Here is a 21,399-nt window from a genome sequence, read left to right as displayed (position 1 = left end):
CTGCCTCTTTGTCTCAGGCCCTCATGATCTCTGTCTCACTCTGCCCATCTCTGTCTCTTTGTCTCTGTCCCTGTTCCTGCCTCTTTGTCTCAGGCCCTCTAGGTCTCTGTCTCTCTCTGCCTGTCTCTGTGTCTCTGTCTCTGTCCCAGTGTCTCCCTGTCCCTGTTCCTGCCTCTTTGTCTCAGGCCCTCTCAGTCTCTGCCTCACTCTGCCCATCTGTGTCTCCCTGTCTCTGTCCCTGTTCCTGCCTCTTTGTCTCAGGCCCTCTCTGTCTCTGTCTCGCTCTGCCTGTCTCTGTCTCTCTGTCTCTGTCCCAGTCTCTCTCTGTCCCAGTTCCTGCCTCTTTGTCTCAGGCCCCCTCTCATTCTCTGTCTCACTCTGCCTGTCTCTGTCTCTGTCCCAGTCTCTCTCTGTCCCAGTTCCTGCCTCTTTGTCTCAGGCCCTCTCTGTCTCTGTCTCGCTCTGCCTGTCTCTGTTCCAGTCTCTCTCGGTCCCTGTTCCTGTCTCTTTGTCTCAGGCCCTCTCTGTCTCTGTCTCTCTCTGCCTGTCTTTGTCTCTCTGTCTCTGTCCCAGTCTCTCTCTGTCCCTGTTCCTGCCTCTTTGTCTCAAGCCCTCTCAGTTGCTGTCTTCCTCTGCCTGTCTCTGTCTCTCTGTGTCTCTGTCTCTGTCTCAGTCTCTCTCTATCCATGTTCCTGCCTCTTTGTCTCAGGCCCTCTCGGTCTCTGTCTCACTCTGCCTGTCTCTGTGTCTCTGTCTCTGTCCCAGTCTCCCTCTGTCCCTGTTCCTGCCTCTTTGTCTCAGGCCCTCTCAGTCTGTCTCACTCTGCCTGTCTCTGTCCCAGTCTCTCTCTGTCCCTGTTCCTGCCTCTTTGTCTCAGGCCCTCTAGGTCTCTGTCTCTCTCTGCCTGTCTCTGTGTCTCTGTCTCTTTCCCAGTCTCTCTCTGTCCCTGTTCCTGCCTCTTTTCTCAGGCCCGCTCCATCTCTGTCTCGCTCTGCCTGTCTCTGTCCTGCTCTGCCTGTCTCTGTGTCTCTGTCTCTGTCCCAGTCTCTCTCTGTCCCTGTTCCTGCCTCTTTGTCTCAGGCCCTCTCAGTCTCTGTCTCACTCTGCCTGTCTCTGTGCCTGTGTCTGTGTCTCTGTCTCTATCTCTGTCCCTGTTCCTGCCTCTTTGTCTCAGGCCCTCTCAGTCTCTGTCTCGCTCTGCCTGTCTCTGTGTCTCTGTCTCTGTCCCAGTCTCTCTCTGTCCCTGTCTCTGTCTCTCTGTCTCTGTCCCAGTCTCTCTCTGTCCCCGTTCCTGCCTCTTTGTCTCAGGCCCTCTCAGTCTCTGTCTCGCTCTGCCTGTCTCTGTCTCTCTGTCTCTGTCCCAGTTTCTCTCTGTCCCTGTTCCTGCCTCTTTGTCTCAGACCCTCTCGGTCTCTGTCTCTCTGTCTCTCCCTGTTCCTGCCTCTTTGTCTCAGGCCCTCTAGGTCTCTGTTTCTCTCTGCCTGTCTCTGTGTCTCTGTCTCTTTCCCAGTCTCTCTCTGTCCCTGTTCCTGCCTCTTTTCTCAGGCCCACTCCATCTCTGTCTCTCTCTGCCTGTCTCTGTCCTGCTCTGCCTGTCTCTGTGTCTCTGTCTTTGTCCCAGTCTCTCTCTGTCCCTGTTCCTGCCTCTTTGTCTCAGGCCCTCTCAGTCTCTGTCTCACTCTGCCTGTCTCTGTGTCTGTGTCTGTGTCTCTGTCTCTATCTCTGTCCCTGTTCCTGCCTCTTTGTCTCAGGCCCTCTCAGTCTCTGTCTCACTCTGCCTGTCTCTGTGTCTCTGTCTCTGTCCCAATCTCTCTCTGTCCCTGTCTCTGTCTCTCTGTCTCTGTCCCAGTCTCTCTCTGTCCCCGTTCCTGCCTCTTTGTCTCAGGCCCTCTCAGTCTCTGTCTCGCTCTGCCTGTCTCTGTCTCTCTGTCTCTGTCCCAGTCTCTCTCTGTCCCTGTTCCTGCCTCTTTGTCTCAGACCCTCTCGGTCTCTGTCTCTCTGTCTCTCCCTGTTCCTGCCTCTTTGTCTCAGGCCCTCTAGGTCTCTGTTTCTCTCTGCCTGTCTCTGTGTCTCTGTCTCTTTCCCAGTCTCTCTCTGTCCCTGTTCCTGCCTCTTTTCTCAGGCCCGCTCCATCTCTGTCTCTCTCTGCCTGTCTCTGTCCTGCTCTGCCTGTCTCTGTGTCTCTGTCTCTGTCCCAGTCTCTCTCTGTCCCTGTTCCTGCCTCTTTGTCTCAGACCCTCTCGGTCTCTGTCTCTCTGTCTCTCCACATTCCTGCCTCTTTGTCTCAGGCCCCCTAGGTCTCTGTCTCTCTCTGCCTGTCTCTGTGTCTCTGTCTCTTTCCCAGTCTCTCTCTGTCCCTGTTCCTGCCTCTTTTCTCAGGCCCGCTCAGTCTCTGTCTCGCTCTGCCTGTCTCTGTCTCACTCTGCCTGTCTCTGTCTCACTCTGCCTATCTCTGTCTCTCTGTCTCTGTCCTAGTCTCTCTCTGTCCCTGTTCCTGCCTCTTTGTCTCAGGCCCTCTCAGTCTCTGTCTCGCTCTGCCTATCTCTGTGTCTCTGTCTCTGTCCCAGTCTCTCTCTGTCCCTGTTCCTGCCTCTTTGTCTCAGGCCCTCTAGGTCTCTGTCTCAGTCTGCCTGTCTCTGCGTCTCTGTCTCTGTCCCAGTCTCTGTCTTTGTCCCAGTCTCTCTCTCTCCCTGTTCCTGCCTCTTTGTCTCAGGCCCTCTCAGTCTCTGTCTCGCTCTGCCTGTCTCTGTGTCTCTGTCTCTGTCCCAGTTTCTCTCTGTCCCTGTCTCTGTCTCTCTGTCTCTGTCCCAGTCTCTCTCTGTCCCCGTTCCTGCCTCTTTGTCTCAGGCCCTCTCAGTCTCTGTCTCGCTCTGCCTGTCTCTGTGTCTGTGTCTCTGTCCCAGTCTCTCTCTGTCCCTGTTCCTGCCTCTTTGTCTCAGACCCTCTCGGTCTCTGTCTCTCTGTCTCTCCACATTCCTGCCTCTTTGTCTCAGGCCCCCTAGGTCTCTGTCTCTCTCTGCCTGTCTCTGTGTCTCTGTCTCTTTCCCAGTCTCTCTCTGTCCCTGTTCCTGCCTCTTTTCTCAGGCCCGCTCAGTCTCTGTCTCGCTCTGCCTGTCTCTGTCTCACTCTGCCTGTCTCTGTCTTACTCTGCCTATCTCTGTCTCTCTGTCTCTGTCCCAGTCTCTCTCTGTCCCTGTTCCTGCCTCTTTGTCTCAGGCCCTCTCAGTCTCTGTCTCGCTCTGCCTGTCTCTGTCTCTCTGTCTCTGTCCCAGTCTCTCTCTGTCCCTGTTCTTGCCTCTTTGTCTCAGGCCCTCTCAGTCTCTGTCTCAATCTGCCTGTCTCTGTGTCTCTGTCTCTGTCCCAGTCTCTGTCTTTGTCCCAGTCTCTCTCTGTCCCTGTTCCTGCCTCTTTGTCTCAGACCCTCTCGGTCTCTGTCTCTCTGTCTCTCCCTGTTCCTGCCTCTTTGTCTCAGGCTCCCTAGGTCTCTGTCTCTCTCTGCCTGTCTCTGTGTCTCTGTCTCTTTCCCAGTCTCTCTCTATCCTTGTTCCTGCCTCTTTTCTCAGGCCCGCTCAGTCTCTGTCTCGCTCTGTCTGTCTCTGTCTCACTCTGCCTGTCTCTGTCTCACTCTGCCTGTCTCTGTCTCACTCTGCCTATCTCTGTCTCTCTGTCTCTGTCCTAGTCTCTCTCTGTCCCTGTTCCTGCCTCTTTGTCTCAGGCCCTAACAGTCTCTGTCTCAATCTGCCTGTCTCTGTGTCTGTGTCTGTGTCTCTGTCTCTATCTCTGCCCCTGTTCCTGACTCTTTTTCTCGGACCCTCTATGTCTCTGTCTCTCTCTGCCTGTCTCTGTGTCTCTGTCTCTGTCCCAGTCTCTCTCTGTCCCTGTTCCTGCCTCTTTGTCTCAGGCCCTCTCGATCTCTGTCTCACTCTGCCTGTCTCTGTCCCTCTGTCTCTGTCCCAGTCTCTCTCTGTCTCTGTCTCTGTCTGTCTCTGTCTGTCTCTGTCTGTGTCTGTCACGCTCCCCGTTACCGCCCAGCTCCCGACCCTAGACTGTTTGCGCAGCGCGTCGATCGCTCCCCTTCAGGCCGGACGATCCATCCTCCTCCTCCGGTCTGTCCGATCCCCGCTGCTCCCTCTGCCAGAGGATTAAGTGATTAAGGCCCCATCCCGGGAGTCAGAAGGACCTGGGTTCAAATCCCGGCTCCGCCACTTGTCAGCTGTAGGACCTTGAGCAAGTCACTTCACTTCTCTGGGCCTCAGTTCCCTCCTCTGTCAAATGGGGATGAAGACTGGAAGCCCCATGTTCATCCTGACTAGCTTGGAATGCACTGGACTGAGAGTCAGAGCTTAGTACAGTGCTAAGCGCTTAGTACAGTGCTCCGCACACAGTAAGTGCTCAATAAATACGATTGATTGATTGATTGATAATAATAATAACAATGATGGTATTTGTTAAGCGCTTAATATGTGCAAAGCACTGTCCTAAGCACTGGGGAGGATACAAGGTGATCAGGTTGTCCCAGACGGGGCTCACCATCTTAATCCCCATTTTACAGATGAGGGAACTGAGGCACAGAGAAGTGAAGTGACTTGCCCAAAGTCACACAGCTGACAAGTGACGGAGCTGGGATTTGAACCCAGGACCTCTGACTCCAAAGCCCGGGCTCTTTCCACTGAGCCACGCTGCTTTCCTAGTCATGAGTTCTAACCCTGACTCTGCCACTTGTCTACTGTGTGGCCTTGGGCAAATCACTTCACTTCTCTGTGCCTCAGTTACCTCATCTGTAAAATGGGGATGAAGACTGTGAGCCATACCTGGGATGACTAATAGCATTTCTTAAGTGCTTACTGTGTGCAAAGCACCGTTCTAAGTGCTGGGGAGGTTACAAGATGATCAGGTTGTCCCACGGGGGGCTCACAGTCAATCAATCAATCAATCAATCAATCGTATTTATTGAGCACTTACTGTGGGCAGAGCACTGTACTAAGTGCTTGGGAAGTCCAAGTTGGCAACATATAGAGACGGTCCCTACCCAATAGCGGGCTCACAGTCTAGAAGGGGCTCACAGCTTCATCCCCATTTTACAGATGAGGTAACTGAGGCCCAGAGCAGTGAAGAGACTTGCCCAAAGTCACACAGCTGGCAGTTGGCGGAGTTGGGATTTGAACCCATGACCTCGGACTCCAAAGCCCGGGCTCTTTCCACTGAGCCACGCTGCTTGTCCGCTTGCTTTGTAGAGAAGCAGCGTGGCTCAGTGGAAAGAGCCTGGGTTTGGATTTAAGAAGTCATGGGTTCTAATCCCGGCTCCGCCACTTCTCAGCTGTGTGACTTTGGGCAAGTCACTTCACTTCTCTGGGCCTCAGTTCCCTCATCTGGAAAATGGGGATGAAGGCTGTGAGCCCCACGTAATACAACCTTGATTACTTTGTATCCCCCCAGTGCTTAGAAAAGTGCTTGGCACATAGTACGTGCTTAACAAATACCATCATTACTACTACTATGAGGAGCAGCGGGGCTCAGTGAAAAGAGCACAGGCTTGGGAGTCAGGGGTGATGGGTTCTAATCTCGGCTCCACCACATGTCTGCTGTGTGACTTTGGGCAAGTCACTTCACTTCTCTGAGCCTCAGTTCCCTCGTCTGTAAAATGGGGATGAAGACTGCGGGACAACCTGATCACCTTGTAACCTCCCCAGCGCTAAGAATAGTGCTTTGCATGTAGTAAGTGCTTAACAAATGCCATTATTATTATTATTATTATTATTATTATATTAATAATATAATAGTATTATTATATTAATAATATATATTATTATTATTGGAGAGGTCTGTCTCCACCTCTGGATTGTAACCTCTTCATGAAAACGGAGATGGAGACTGTGATCCCCACGTGGAACAGGAACCGCGACCAAAGCGATTCGCTTGTCTCCACCCCAGCGCTTATTCATTCATTCACTCAATCGTATTTATTGAGCGCTTACTGTGTGCAGAGCACTGTACTAAGCGCTTGGGAAGTACAGGTTTGCCACATATAGAGACGGTCCCTACCCAACAGCGGGCTCATAGTCTAGAAAGCGGGCTTACAGTCAGCGCTTAGAGTACAGTAGCAGCGTGGCTCAGTGGCTCCGTGGAAAGAGCCTGGGCTTTGGAGTCAGAGGTCATGGGTTCAAATTCTGGCTCCGCCACTTGTCAGCTGTGTGACTTTGAGCAAGTCACTTCACTTCTCTGGGCCTCAGTCGCCTCATCTGTAAAATGGGGATGAAGACTGTGAGCCCCTCGTGGGACAATCTGATCACCTTGTAACCTCCCCAGTGCTTAGACAGCGCTTTGCACATAGCAAGCACTTAATAAATGCCATTATTATTATTATTATTATTATTATTATCTGTAAAATGGGGTTTGACTGTGAGGCCCCTCGTGGGACAACCTGATCACCTTGTAACCTCCCCAGTGCTTAGAACAGTGCTTTGCACATAGTAAGCGCTTAATAAATGCCATTATTATTATTATCTGTAAAATGGGGATTGACTGTGAGCCCCCCCGTGGGACAACCTGATCACCTTGTATCCTCCCCAGTGCTTTGAACAGTGCTTTGCACATAGCAAGCGCTTAATAAATGCCATCATTATTATTATTATTATCTGTAAAATGGGGTTTGACTGTGAGGCCCCCCGTGGGACAACCTGATCACCTTGTAACCTCCCCAGCGCTTAGAACAGTGCTTTGCACATAGTAAGCACTTAATAAATGCCATTATTATTATTATCTGTAAAATGGGGATTGACTGTGAGGCCCCGCCGTGGGACAACCTGATCACCTTGTAACCTCCCCAGCGCTTTGAACAGTGCTTTGCACATAGCAAGCGCTTAATAAATGCCATTATTATTATTATTATTATCTGTAAAATGGGGTTTGACTGTGAGGCCCCCCGTGGGACAACCTGATCACCTTGTAACCTCCCCAGCGCTTAGAACAGTGCTTTGCACATAGCAAGCGCTTAATAAATGCCATCATTATCATTATTATTATCTGTAAAATGGGGTTTGCCTGTGAGGCCCCCCGTGGGACAACCTGATCACCTTGTAACCTCCCCAGCGCTTAGAACAGTGCTTTGCACATAGTAAGTGCTTAATAAATGCCTTTATTATTATTAGTATTGTTATTATTATTATCTGTAAAATGGGGTTTGACTGTGAGGCCCCCCGTGGGACAACCTGATCACCTTGTAACCTCCCCAGCGCTTTGAACAGTGCTTTGCACATAGTAAGCGCTTAATAAGTAATAATAATAATAATAATAATAATAATGGCATTTATTAAGCGCTTACTATGTGCAAAGCACTGTTCTAAGCGCTGGGCGGTTACAGGGTGATCAGGTTGCCCCCCACAGGGCTTAGTCTTCATCCCCATTTTACAGATGGAACTGAGGCCCAAAATGCCATTATTATTATTATCTGTCAAATGGGGATTGACCGTGAGGCCCCCCACCGTGGGACCACCTGATCACCTTGTAACCTCCCCAGCGCTTAGAACAGTGCTTTGCACATAGCAAGCGCTTAATAAATGCCATCATTATGACTATTATTATTATTATAGTAGCTGGCACATAGTCAGCGCTTAGCAGATAGCCCCGTCATTCTTTTTTTTTTATCATTATTCCCCGGCCAGGCCTCATCCCGGCCAACGGGAGCGTGAAGGTGGTGGTCCGCTTCACTCCCTTCCACTACGGGACGGCCCAGATCAAACTACAGCTGCACATTTCCCAGTTCAACACCCAACCCTACGTGTGTGTCTTCACGGGAACATCCGCACCCGGACCACCCCTCAGGTAGGACTCCCCTGGACAGGGTGGGAAGAGGGAGACCCCCTTGACTAAGCCCCCTTTTCCTCTTCTCCCTCTCAATCAATCAATCAATCAATCAATCAATCGTATTTATTGAGCACTTACTGTGTGCAGAGCACCGTACTAAGCACTTGGGAAGTCCAAGTTGGCAACATATAGAGACAGTCCCCTTCCGCGTCCCCCTGACTTGCTCCTTTTCTTCATCCCCCCACCTCCCAGCCCCATTCATTCATTCAGTCGTCTTTATTGAGCCCTTACTGTGTGCAGAGCACTGTACTAAGCGCTTGGGAAGTCCAAGTTGGCAACATATAGAGATGGTCCCTACCTAACAGTGGCCCCACACCGCTTAGTGGAAATAGCGTGGGCTTGGGAACCAGGGAGAGAACTGGCCTAGTGGGAAGAGCCCGGGCTCAAAAGTCAGTCAATCAATCAATCGTATTTATTGAGCGCTTACTGTGTACAGAGCACTGTACTAAGCGCTTGGGAAGTACAAGTTGGCAACATATAGAGATGGTCCCTACCTAACAGTGGCCCCACACCGCTTAGTGGAAATAGCGTGGGCTTGGGAACCAGGGAGAGAACTGGCCTAGTGGGAAGAGCCCGGGCTCAAAAGTCAGTCAATCAATCAATCGTATTTATTGAGCGCTTACTGTGTACAGAGCACTGTACTAAGCGCTTGGGAAGTACAAGTTGGCAACATATAGAGACGGTCCCTACCCAACAGTTGGCCCCACACCGCTTAGCGGAAACAGTGTGGGCTTGGGAGCCAGGGAGAAAACTGGCCTAGTGGGAAGAGCCCGGGCTCAAAAGTCAATCAATCAATCAATCAATCGTATTTATTGAGCGCTTACTGTGTACAGAGCACTGTACTAAGCGCTTGGGAAGTCCAAGTTGGCAACATATAGAGACGGTCCCTACCCAACAGTTGGCCCCACACCGCTTAGCGGAAACAGTGTGGGCTTGGGAGCCAGGGAGAAAACTGGCCTAGTGGGAAGAGCCCGGGCTCAAAAGTCAATCAATCAATCAATCAATCGTATTTATTGAGCGCTTACTGTGTGCAGAGCACTGTACTAAGCGCTTGGGAAGTACAAGTTGGCAACATAAAGAGACGGTCCCTACCCAACAGTTGGCCCCACACCGCTTAGCGGAAACAGCGTGGGCTTGGGAGCCAGGGAGAAAACTGGCCTAGTGGGAAGAGCCCGGGCTCGAAAGTCAATCAATCAATCAATCGTATTTATTGAGCGCTTACTGTGTGCAGAGGACTGTACTAAGCGCTTGGGAAGTCCAAGTTGGCAACATATAGAGACGGTCCCTACCCAACAGTTGGCCCCACACCGCTTAGCGGAAACAGTGTGGGCTTGGGAGCCAGGGAGAAAACTGGCCTAGTGGGAAGAGCCTGGGCTCGAAAGTCAATTAATCAATCAATCGTATTTATTGAGCGCTTACTGTGTGCAGAGCACTGTACTAAGCGCTTGGGAAGTCCAAGTTGGCAACATATAGAGACGGTCCCTACCCAACAGTTGGCCCCACACCGCTTAGCGGAAACAGTGTGGGTTTGGGATCCAGGGAGAGAACTTGCCTATCAATCAATCGTATTTATTGAGCGCTTACTGTGTGCAGAGCACTGTACTAAGCGCTTGGGAAGTCCAAGTTGGCAACATCTAGAGACGGTCCCTACCCAACAGTTGGCTCACAGTCTAGTCTAGAAGTCAGAGGACATGGGTTCTAATCCCGGCTCCGGCACTCGTCGGCTGCGTGACCTTGGGCCAGTCACTTCTCTGGGCCTCAGTTACCTCTTCTGTCAAATGGGGATGAAGACCGTGAGCCCCACATGGGACAACCTGATGACCTCGTATCTCCCCCAGCGCTTAGAACAGTGCTCAACACATAGTAAGCGCTTAACCAGCACTTTTTCCTCTCCTCCGCCCCATCCCCCCCACCCTCCCTCCTTCCCCTCCCCACAGCACCTGTATATATGTTTGTACAGATTGATTACTCTGATTGATTATTTTACTTGTACATATTTACTATATTTATATTTTATATATAAATATAAATATTATATTTATTATATTACATTCATTCATTCATGACCTCTGACGCCCAAGCCTGGGCTCTTTCCACTAAGCCGCACTGCTTCTCAGCACTTACTACAGTACTTGGCATGTAATAAGAGCTTAACAAACATGTTTTGTTTTCTTGTTTATCTCCCCCTTCTAGACTGTGAGCCCGTTGTTGGGTAAGGACTGTCTCTATATGTTGCCAACTTGTATTTCCTAAGCACTTAGTACAGTGCTTTGCACACAGTAAGCGCTCAATAAATACGACTGAATGAAAAAATATTATATAGTATACTATATTTACTATTCTGTTTATTTTGTTAATGATGTGCACCTAGCTTTATTTCTATTTGCTCTGATTCATTCATTCATTCAATCATCATCAATCGTATTTATTGAGCGCTTACTATGTGCAGAGCACTGTACTAAGTGCTTATGATGACATATTTATTACTCTATTTATTTACTTATTTTACTTGTACATATCTATTCTATTTATTTTATTTTGTTAGTATGTTTGGTTTTGTTGCTCTGATTCATTCATTCATTCAATCGTATTTATTGAGCGCTTACTGTGTGCAGAGCACTGTACTAAGTGCTTATGATGACATATTTATTACTCTATTTATTTACTTATTTTACTTATACATATCTATTCTATTTATTTTATTTTGTTAGTATGTTTGGTTTTGTTCTCTGTCTCCCCTTTTTAGACTGTGAGCCCACTGTTGGGTAGGGACTGTCTCTATATGTTGCCAACTTGGACTTCCCAAGCGCTTAGTACAGTGCTCTGCACACAGTAAGCGCTCAATAAGTACGACTGATTGATTGATTGATTGTCCACATGTTTTGTTTTGTGGTCCGTCTCCCCTTTCTAGACTGTAAGCCCGTTGTTGGACAGGGACCGTCTCTATAGGTTGCCAAATTGTACTTCCCAAGTGCTTAGCACAGTGCTCTGCACACAGTAAGCTCTCAATAAATACGATTCAATGAATGACTGAATGAACAAATACCATCATCATCATCATCATCATCATTATTATTATTATTAACCTGCTCGCCATCCCTCAATCTCGCCTGTCTTGCCGCCAACCCCTGGCCCACATCCTGCCTCTAGCCTGAAACGCCCTCCCTCCTCACCTCCCACAGACATTCAACCGTAATAATAATGATGGCATCTATTAAGCGCTTACTATGTGCAAAGCACTGTTCTAAGCACTGGGAAGGTTACAAGGTGATCAGGTTGTCCCACGGGGGGCTCACAGTCTTAATCCCCATTTTACAGATGAGATAACTGAGGCACAGAGAAGTGAATCAATCAATCAATCGTATTTATTCATTCAATCGAATTTATTGAGTGCTTACTGTGTGCAGAGCACTGTACTAAGCGCTTGGGAAGTCCAAGTTGGCAACATCTAGAGACGGTCCCTACCCAACAGCGGGCTCACAGTCGAGAAGGGGGAGACAGACAACAAAACAAAACATATTAACAAAATTGAATAGAATAAATAGGTACAAATAAAATAGAGTAATAAATATGTACAAACATATATACATGCATTCATTCATTCAATCGTATTCATTGAGCGCTTACTGTGTGCAGAGCACTGGACTAAGCGCTTGGGAAGTCCAAGTTGGCAACATATAGAGACGGTCCCTGCCCGACAGTGGGCTCACAGCCTAGAAGGGGGAGACAGAGAACAAAACCAAACATATTAACAAAATAAAATAAATAGAATAGATCTGTACAAGTAAAATAAATAAATAAATAGAGTAATAAATCCGTACAAACATATTTACATCTATACAGGTGCTGTGGGGAAGGGAAGGAGGTAAGGCAGCGGGGATGGAGAGGGGGAGGAGGGGGAGAGGACTTGCCCAAAGTCACACAGCTGAGAATTGGAGGAGCCGGGATTTGAGCGCTCAATAAATACAATTGAATGAATGAATGAGCAAATACCATCGTCATCATTGTCATTATTATTATTATTATTATTATCATTATTATTATTATTAACGTGCTCCCATCCCTCAATCTCACCTGTCTCCCCGCCAACCCCTGGCCCACAATCTCCTTCTGGCCTGAAAGGCCCTCCCTCCTCACATCCCCCAGACATTCAATCGTAGCGGTTGAGTCATTCATAAAATCCTATTTATTGAGCGCCTACTGGGGGAAGAGCGCTGAATTAAGTGCTGGGGAAAGGACGATATTCATTTGTTCATACGGTAGTATTCATTGAGGACTTCCCACTGTTGGTAGGGACCGTCTCCATATGTTGCCAACTTGTACTTCCCAAGCATTTAGTACAGTGCTCTGCACACAGTAAGTGCTCAATAAATACGATTGATTGATTCATTCATTCATAAAATCCTATTTATTGAGCGCATACTGCAGGAAGAGCGCTGAATTAAGTGCTGGGGAAAGGACGATATTCATTTGTTCAGTATTTATTGAGGACTTTCCACTGTTGGGTAGGGACCGTCTCTATACGTTGCCAACTTGTACTTCCCAAACGTTTAGTACAGTGCTCTGCCCACAGTAAGCGCTCAATAAATACGATTGATTGATTGATTCATAAAATCCTATTTATTGAGCGCGTACTGCAGGAAGAGTGCTGAATTAAGTGCTGGGGAAGGGACAATATTCATTTGTTCATTCGGTAGTATTTATTGAGGGCTTCCCACTGTTGGGTAGAGACCATCTCTATATGTTGCCAACTTGTACTTCCCAAGTGTTTAGTACAGTGCTCTGCCCACAGTAAGTGCTCAATAAATACGATTGATTGATTCATAAAATCCTATTTATTGAGCGCAGACTGCAGGAAGAGCGCTGAATTAAGTGCTGGGGAAAGGACGATATTCATTTGTTCATTCGGTAGTATTTATTGAGGATTTCCCACTGTTGGGTAGAGACCGTCTCTATATGTTGCCAACTTGTACTTCCCAAGCGCTTAGTACAGTGCTCTGCCCACAGTAAGCGCTCAATAAATGCGATTGATTCATTGATTGATTCATAAAATCCTATTTATTGAGTGCGTACTGCAGGAAGAGCGCTGAATTAAGTGCTGGGGAAAGGACGATATTCATTTGTTCATTCGGTAGTATTTATTGAGGACTTCCCACTGTTGGGTAGGGACCGTCTCTATATGTTGCCAACTTGTACTTCCCAAGCGCTTAGTACAGTGCTCTGCCCTCAGTAAGCGCTCAATAAATACGATTGAATGAATGAATGAATGAATGAACCTACCATGTGCAGAGCACTGGACTAAGCACTTGGGAGAGGACAATACAATAACAGACACATTCCCCGCCCTCAGCGAGCTGACAGTCTAGAGGGGGAGACACACATGAATAGAAATAAATAAAGAAATACATAAACAAATGAATAAATTACAGTTATAAACATGAGTGGTGTGGGTTTGGGAGGGAGGTTGAATGAAGAGAGTAAGTCAGAGTGATGCAGAAGGGAGTAGAAGAGGAGAGGAAGGCTTATTGTCAGAGAAGGCTTCTTGGAGGAGATAATAATAATAATAATAATAATAACAATAATAATAATAATGGTATTTGTTAAGCGCTTACTATGTGCCAAGCACTGCTTTAAGCACTGAGGTAAATAGAAGTAATCAGATTGTTCCCAAGTGGGGCTCACAGTCTCAATCCCCGGTTTACAGATGAGGTAACTGAGGCACCGAGAAGTTAAGTGTCTTGCCCCAAGTCAGAGAAGGCTTCTTGGAGGAGATAATAATAATAATAATAATAATGATGATAATAATAATAATAATAATAATAATAATGGTATTTGTTAAGTGCTTACTATGTGCTCAGCACTGCACTAAGCACTGAGGTAAATCGAAGTAATCAGATTGTTCCCAAGTGGGGCTCACAGTCTCAATCCCCAGTTTACAGATGAGGTAACTGAGGCAGAGAGAAGTTAAGTATCTTGCCCCAAGTCAGAGAAGGCTTCTTGGAGGAGATAATAATAATAATAATAATAATGATGATAATAATAATAATAATAATAATAATAATGGTATTTGTTAAGTGCTTACTATGTGCTCAGCACTGCACTAAGCACTGAGGTAAATCGAAGTAATCAGATTGTTCCCAAGTGGGGCTCACAGTCTCAATCCCCAGTTTACAGATGAGGTAACTGAGGCAGAGAGAAGTTAAGTATCTTGCCCCAAGTCAGAGAAGGCTTCTTGGAGGAGATAATAATAATAATGATAATAATAATGATGGTATTTGTTTAGCGCTTACTATGTGCCAAGCACTGCTGTAAGCACTGAGGTAAATCGAAGTAATCAGATTGTTCCCAGGTGGGGCCCACAGTCTCAGTCCCCAGTTACAGATGAGGTAACTGAGGCACAGAGAAGTGTCTTGCCCCAAGTCAGAGAAGGCTTCTTGGAGGATATAATAATAATAATAATAATAATGATTGTATTTGTTAAGCGCTTATTTTGTGCCAAGCACTGTTCTAAGCACTGAGTAAATCGAAGTAATCAGATTGTTCCCAAGTGGGGCTCACAGTCTCAATCCCCAGTTTACAGATGAGGTAACTGAGGCACAGAGAAGTTAAGTGTCTTGCCCCAAGTCAGAGAAGGCTCCTTGGAGGAGATAATAATAATAATAATAATAATAATAATAATAATAATAATAATAATAATAATAGCATTTGTTAAGCGCTTACTATGTGCCAAGCACTGCTCTAAGCACTGAGGTAAATCGAAGTAATCAGATTGTTCCCAAGTGGGGCTCACAGTCTCAATCCCCAGTTTACAGATGAGGTAACTGAGGCACAGAGAAGTTAAGTGTCTTGCCCCAAGTCAGAGAAGGCTCCTTGGAGGAGATAATAATAATAATAATAATATTAATAATAATAATAATAATAATGATGATGATGATGGTATTTGTTAAACGCTTATTAAGTGCCAAGCACTGCTCTAAGCACTGAGGTAAATCGACGTAATCAGATTGTTCCCAAGTGGGGCTCACAGTCTCAATCCCCAGTTTACAGATGAGGTAACTGAGGCACAGAGAAGTTAAGTGTCTTGCCCCAAGTCAGAGAAGGCTCCTTGGAGGAGATAATAATAATAATAATAATATTAATAATAATAATAATAATAATGGCATTTGTTAAGCGCTTACTATGTGCCATGCACTGCTCTAAGCACTGAGGTAAATAGAAGTAATCAGATTGTTCCCAAGTGGGGCTCACAGTCTCAATCCCCAGTTTACAGATGAGGTAACTGAGGCACAGAGAAGTTAAGTGTCTTGCCCCAAGTCAGAGGAGGCTTCTTGGAGGAGATAATAATAATAATAATAATGATGGTATTTGTTAAGCGCTTATTATGTGCCAAGCACTGCTCTAAGCACTGATGTAAATCGAAGTAATCAGATTGTTCCCAAGTGGGGCTCACAGTCTCAATCCCCAGTTTACAGATGAGGTAACTGAGGCACAGAGCAGTTAAGTGTCTTGCCCCAAGTCAGAGAAGGCTTCTTGGAGGAGATAACAATAATAATAATAATGATGATGGTATTTGTTAAGCGCTTACTATGTGCCAAGCACTGCTCTAAGCACTGAGGTAAATCGAAGTAATCAGATTGTTCCCAAGTGGGGCTCACAGTCTCAATCCCCAGTTTACAGATGAGGTAACTGAGGCACAGAGAAGTGTCTTGCCCCAAGTCAGAGAAGGCTTCTTTGAGGAGATAATAATAATAATAATAATGGTATTTGTTAAGCGCTTACTATGTGCCAAGCACTGCACTAAGCACTGAGGTAAATCGAAGTCATCAGATTGTTCCCAAGTGGGGCTCACAGTCTCAATCCCCAGTTTACAGATGAGGTAACTGAGGCACAGAGAAGTTAAGTGTCTTGCCCCAAGTCAGAGAAGGCTTCTTGGAGGAGATAATAATAATAATAATAATAATAATAATAATAATGATAATAATAATAGTATTTGTTAAGCGCTTATTATGTGCCAAGCACTGCTGTAAGCACTGAGGTAAATCGACATAATCAGATTGTTCCCAAGTGGGGCTCACAGCCTCAATCCCCAGTTTACAGACGAGGTAACTGAGGCACAAAGAAGTTAAGTATATATATGTACATATTTATCACTCTATTTTACTTGTACATATCTATTCTATTTATTTTATTTTGTTAGTTTGGTTTTGTTCTCTGTCTCCCCCTTTTAGACTGTGAGCCCACTGTTGGATAGGGACTGTCTCTACTTCCCAAGCGCTTACAGTGCTCTGCACACAGTAAGCGCTCAATAAATACGATTGATTGATTAAGTGACTTGCCCCATGTCAGAGAAGGCTTCATGGAGGAGATGATGATAATAATGATAATAATGATGGTATTTGTTAAGTGCTTACTATGTGCCAAGCACTGCTCTAAGCACTGAGGTAAATAGAAGTAATCAGATTGTTCCCAAGTGGGGCTCACAGTCTCAATCCCCAGTTTACAGATGAGGTAACTGAGGCACAGAGCAGTTAAGTGTCTTGCCCCAAGTCAGAGAAGGCTTCTTGGAGGAGATAATAATAATAATAATAATAATAATAATAATAATAATAATAATAATAATAGTGTTTGTTAAGAGCTTACTATGTGCCAAGCACTGCTCTAAGCACTGAGGTAAATCGAAGTAATCAGATTGTTCCCAAGTGGGGCTCACAGTCTCAATCCCCAGTTTACAGATGAGGTAACTGAGGCACCGTAAGTGTCTTGCCCCAAGTCAGAGAAGGCTTCTTGGAGGAGATAATAATAATAATAATAATAATAATAGTATTTGTTAAGTGCTTACTATGTGCCAAGCACTGCTCTAAGCACTGAGGTAAATAGAAGTAATCAGATTGTTCCCAAGTGGGGCTCACAGTCTTAATCCCCAGTTTACAGATGAGGTAACTGAGGCACAGAGAAGTTAAGTGTCGTGCCCCAAGTCAAAGAAGGCTTCTTGGAGGAGATAATAATAATAATAATAATAATAATAATAATAATAATAATAGTATTTGTTAAGCGCTTACTATGTGCCAAGCACTGCTCTAAGCACTGAGGTAAATCGAAGTAATCAGATTGTTCCCAAGTGGGGCTCACAGTCTCAATCCCCAGTTTACAGATGAGGTAACTGAGGCACAGAGAAGATAAGTGTCGTGCCCCAAGTCACACAACAGACAAGTGGCAGAGCCAGGATTAGAATTTATTGAGCGCTTACTATGTGCAGCCCACTGTAGCAGCCCACTGAGGTAGCGTTGCTTAGTGGAAAGAGCCCGGGCTTTGGAGTCAGAGGTCATGGGTTCGAATCCGGGATCTGCCACTTATTCATTCATTCATTCAATCGTATTTGTTGAGCGCTTACTGTGTGCAGAGCACTGTACTAAGCGTTTGGGAAGTCCAAGTTGGCAACATATAGAGACGGTCCCTACCCAAGAGCGGGCTCACAGTCTAGAATGGGGAGACAGAGAACAAAACCAAACATATTAACCAAATAAAATAAATAGAATAAATACGTACAAATAAAATAGAGTAATAAATACGTACAAATAAAATAGAGTAATAAATACGTACAAACATATATACATATATACAGGATATATATATATATATATACACATATATACACATTCATTTAATCGTATTTATTGAGTGCTTACTGTGTGTACAGCACTGTACTAAGCACTTGGGAAGTACAAGTTGGCAACATATAGAGACGGTCCCTACCCAACAGTGGGCTCACAGTCTAGAAGGGGCAGACAGACAACAAAACCAAACATATTAACAAAATTAAATAAATAGAATAAATATGTACAAATAAAATAGAGTAATAAATGCGTACAAACATATATACAGGATATATATATGTTTACATATATATATATATACACATTCATTAAATTGTATTTATTGAGTGCTTACTGTGTGTAGAGCACTGTACTAAGCGCTTGGGAAGTACAAGTTGGCAACATATAGCGACGGTCCCTACCCAACAGTGGGCTCATAGTCTAGATATACACATATATATATATACATATATACTTGTCATCTGTGTGGCTTTGGGCAAGTCATTTAACTACTCTGGGCCTCAGTTACCTCATCTGGAAAATGGGGACAAAGACTGTGAGCCCCACAGGGGACAACCTGCCACCCCCTTGTTGTCCCAGGCAAACTCTCCTCAGCCTTGCCGGTCACTGGGGATGCCACACTTGATCTTTCTGTTCTAATCCCAACTCTGTCCCTGGCTTGCTAGCTGAGTGGAAAGAGCCTGGGCTTTGGAGTCAGAGGTCATGGGTTCAAATCCTGGCTCCGCCACTTGTCAGCTGTGTGACTGTGGGCAAGCCACTTCACTTCTCTGGGCCTCAGTTCCCTCATCTGGAAAATGGGGATGAAGACTGTGACCCCCCTCCGTGGGACAACCTGATCACCTTGTAATCTCCCCAGCGCTTAGAACAGTGCTTTGCATATAGTAAGCGCTTAATAAATGCCATTATTATTATTGTATTTACCCCAGGGCTTACAATAGTGCTGGGCACATAGCAAGCACTTCACAAATACCAAAATTATTATTATTATTTTTATTCCCCGACTAAGCCCCCCTTTCCTCTTCTCCCACCCCCTTCTGCCTCACCTGATGAATGAATGTAATGAACAAGAACAGCGGCGCTACTCTTTAAGCGCTTAGTACAGTGCTCTGCACATAGTAAGCGCTCAATAAATACAATTGATTGATTTAAGTGTCTCCTGTAGATGCACCACCAGGCAGGTCAGCCAAGGCTGGGGGAAAAGTGATGGGTCAAACGGGGGCTCGGCCTCAATCCAGGGGAGGTTGGGGGGTCCTCAGCTGGGGGGGGGCAGGGGATGACCAATCAATCAATCAATCAATCAATCGTATTTATTGAGCGCTTTCTGCGTGCAGAGCACTGTACTAAGCGCTTGGGAAGTCCAAGTCGGCAACACATAGAGGCGTCCCTACCGAACAGCGGGCTCACAGTCTAGAAGGGGGAGACAGAGCACAAAACCAAACATACTAACAAAATAAAATAAATAGAATAGATAGGTACAAGTAAGATAAATTAATAAATAGAGTAATAAATATGTACAAACATATATACAGGTAGATATACCAGTACTCTCTCCATCTCCACTCCAGCAAGGAGGGTCCAGACAGACTCCAGCCCCTGTCCCGGAGGAGGCCTGGGGGTCTGGTGAAGTTGACCGTCCATCCGTCCCCCCCAAAACTCACATCTAAGCAACGCCCACCTCCACGGGCCCAGGTGAGTAATAATAATAATAATAATGATAATAATAATAATAATGATAATAATGGCATTTGTTAAGCGCTTACTATGTGCAAAGCACTGTTCTAAGCACTGGGGGGAATACAAGGAGATGAGGTTGTCCCATGTGGGCCTCACGGTCTTAATCCCCATTTTACAGATGAGGTCACTGTGGCTCAGAGAAGTGTGACTTGCCCAAGGTCACGCAGCAGGCATGTGGCGGAGTCGGGATTCGAACCCATGACCTCTGACTCCAAAGCCCGGGCTCTTTCCACTGTGCCACGCTGTTAAGCGTTTACTATGTGCCAAGTAACTGTTCTAAGCGCTGGGGTAGATACAAGGTGATCAGGTTGTCCCACGTGGGGCTCACAGTCTTAATCCCCATTTTACAGAAGAGGCAACTGAGGCTCAGAGAAGTGAAGTGACTTGCCCAAGGTCACACAGCAGACATGTGGCAGAGCCGGGATTTGAACCCACGACCTCTGACTCCAAAGCCCGGGCTCTTTCCACTGAGCCATGCTGCTTCTCTACAGAGGCCAATGGCGATCTATGGGGTTGGGGGGCAAGGGAGGTTGGGTGGGGGTGAGTCTAACAACTTCATCGTGCTGTATGGTCCAAATAATAATAATAATGGTTTTTGTTAAGCGTTTACTATGTGCCAAGCAACTGTTCTAAGCGCTGGGGTAGGTACAAGGTCATCAGGTTGTCCCACGTGGGGTTCACGGTCTTCATCCCCATTTTACAGATGAGGGAACTGAGGCCCAGAGAAGTGAAGTGTGGCTCAGTGGAAAGAGCACGCACTTTGGAGTCAGAGATCAGGGGTTCATTCATTCATTCATAATAATAATAATAATAATAATAATAATAATAATAATAATAATAATAATAATAAAATAATAATGATGATGGCATTTGTTAAGTGCTTACTGTGTGTAAAGCACTGTTCTAAGTGCTGGGGGGATACAAGGTGATCAGGTTGTCCCACATGGGGCTCACAGTCTTCATCCCCATTTTACAGATGAGGGAACTGAGGCACAGAGAAGTGTGACTTGCCCAAGGTCACACAGCAGACATGTGGTGGAGTCGGGATTCGAACCCATGACCTCTGACTCCAAAGCCCGGGCTCTTTCCACTGTGCCACGCTGTTAAGCGTTTACTATGTGCCAAGTAACTGTTCTAAGCGCTGGGGTAGATACAAGGTGATCAGGTTGTCCCACGTGGGGCTCACAGTCTTCATCCCCATTTTACAGAGGAGGGAACTGAGGCCCAGAGAAGTAAAGTGTGGCTCAGTGAAAGAGCACGGGCTTTGGAGTCAGAGATAAGGGGTTCATTCATTCATTCATTAATAATAATAATAATAATAATAATAATAATAATAATAATGATGATGATGGCATTTGTTAAGTGCTTACTATGTGCCAAGCACTGTTCTAAGCGCTGGGGGGATACAAGGTGATCAGGTTGTCCCACGTGGGGCTCACAGTCTTAATCCCCATTTTACAGGTGAGGGAACTGAGGCTCAGAGAACTTAAGCGACTTGCCCAAGGTCACACAGCAGACATGTGGAGGAGCCGGGATTCGAACCCATGACCTCTGACTCCAAAGCCCGGGCTCTTTCCACTGTGCCACACTGCTTCATTCATTCATTTAATCGTATTTATTGAGCGCTTACTGTGTGCAGAGCACTATACTAAGCGCTTGTGATCCCATCTCCACCACTTATCAGCTATGTGACTTTGGGCAAATCACTTAATAATAATGGCATTTATCTACATTCATTCACTCAGTTGTATTTATTGAGCACTTACTGTGTGCAGAGCACTGTACTAAGCGCTTGGGAAGTCCAAGTTGGCAACATATAGAGACGGTCCCTACCCAACAGTGGGCTCACAGTCTAGAATGGGGAGACAGAGAACAAAACAAAACATATTAATGAAAGAAAATAAATAGAATAAACATGTACAAATAAAATAGAGTAATAAATCTGTACAAACATATATCCATATATACAGGTGCTGTGGGGAGGGGAAGGAGGTAAGATGGGGGGGATGGAGAGGGGGACAAAGGGGAGAGGAAGGAAGGGGCTCAGTCTGGGAAGGCCTCCTGGAGGAGGTGAGCTCTCAGTAGGGCCTAGGGCTCAGTGGGGTTCAAATCCCAGCTCCGCCAATTGTCAGCTGTGTGACTTTGGGCAAGTCACTTGACTTCTCTGGGCCTCAGTTACCTCATCTGT

General features: G+C 46.1%; 1 protein-coding gene across 1 annotated transcript in view; it reads left to right on the top strand.

Moving 5' to 3' along the window:
• Positions 1–21,399, top strand: part of CFAP221 (cilia and flagella associated protein 221) — a 164,435-nt gene that overhangs the window by 48,130 nt on the left and 94,906 nt on the right. Inside the window, 2 exon segments of the mRNA XM_038747004.1 lie at positions 7,662–7,821; positions 19,043–19,166. Of these exon segments, the coding sequence (XP_038602932.1) occupies positions 7,662–7,821; positions 19,043–19,166 (284 nt within the window).

This window comes from Tachyglossus aculeatus, chromosome 1 (genome assembly GCF_015852505.1).
Source record: "Tachyglossus aculeatus isolate mTacAcu1 chromosome 1, mTacAcu1.pri, whole genome shotgun sequence".
NCBI classification, from domain to species: Eukaryota; Metazoa; Chordata; class Mammalia; order Monotremata; family Tachyglossidae; genus Tachyglossus; species Tachyglossus aculeatus.
Note: the sequence above shows the minus strand (reverse complement) of the source record. Positions and strands in the feature narration are given on the sequence as shown.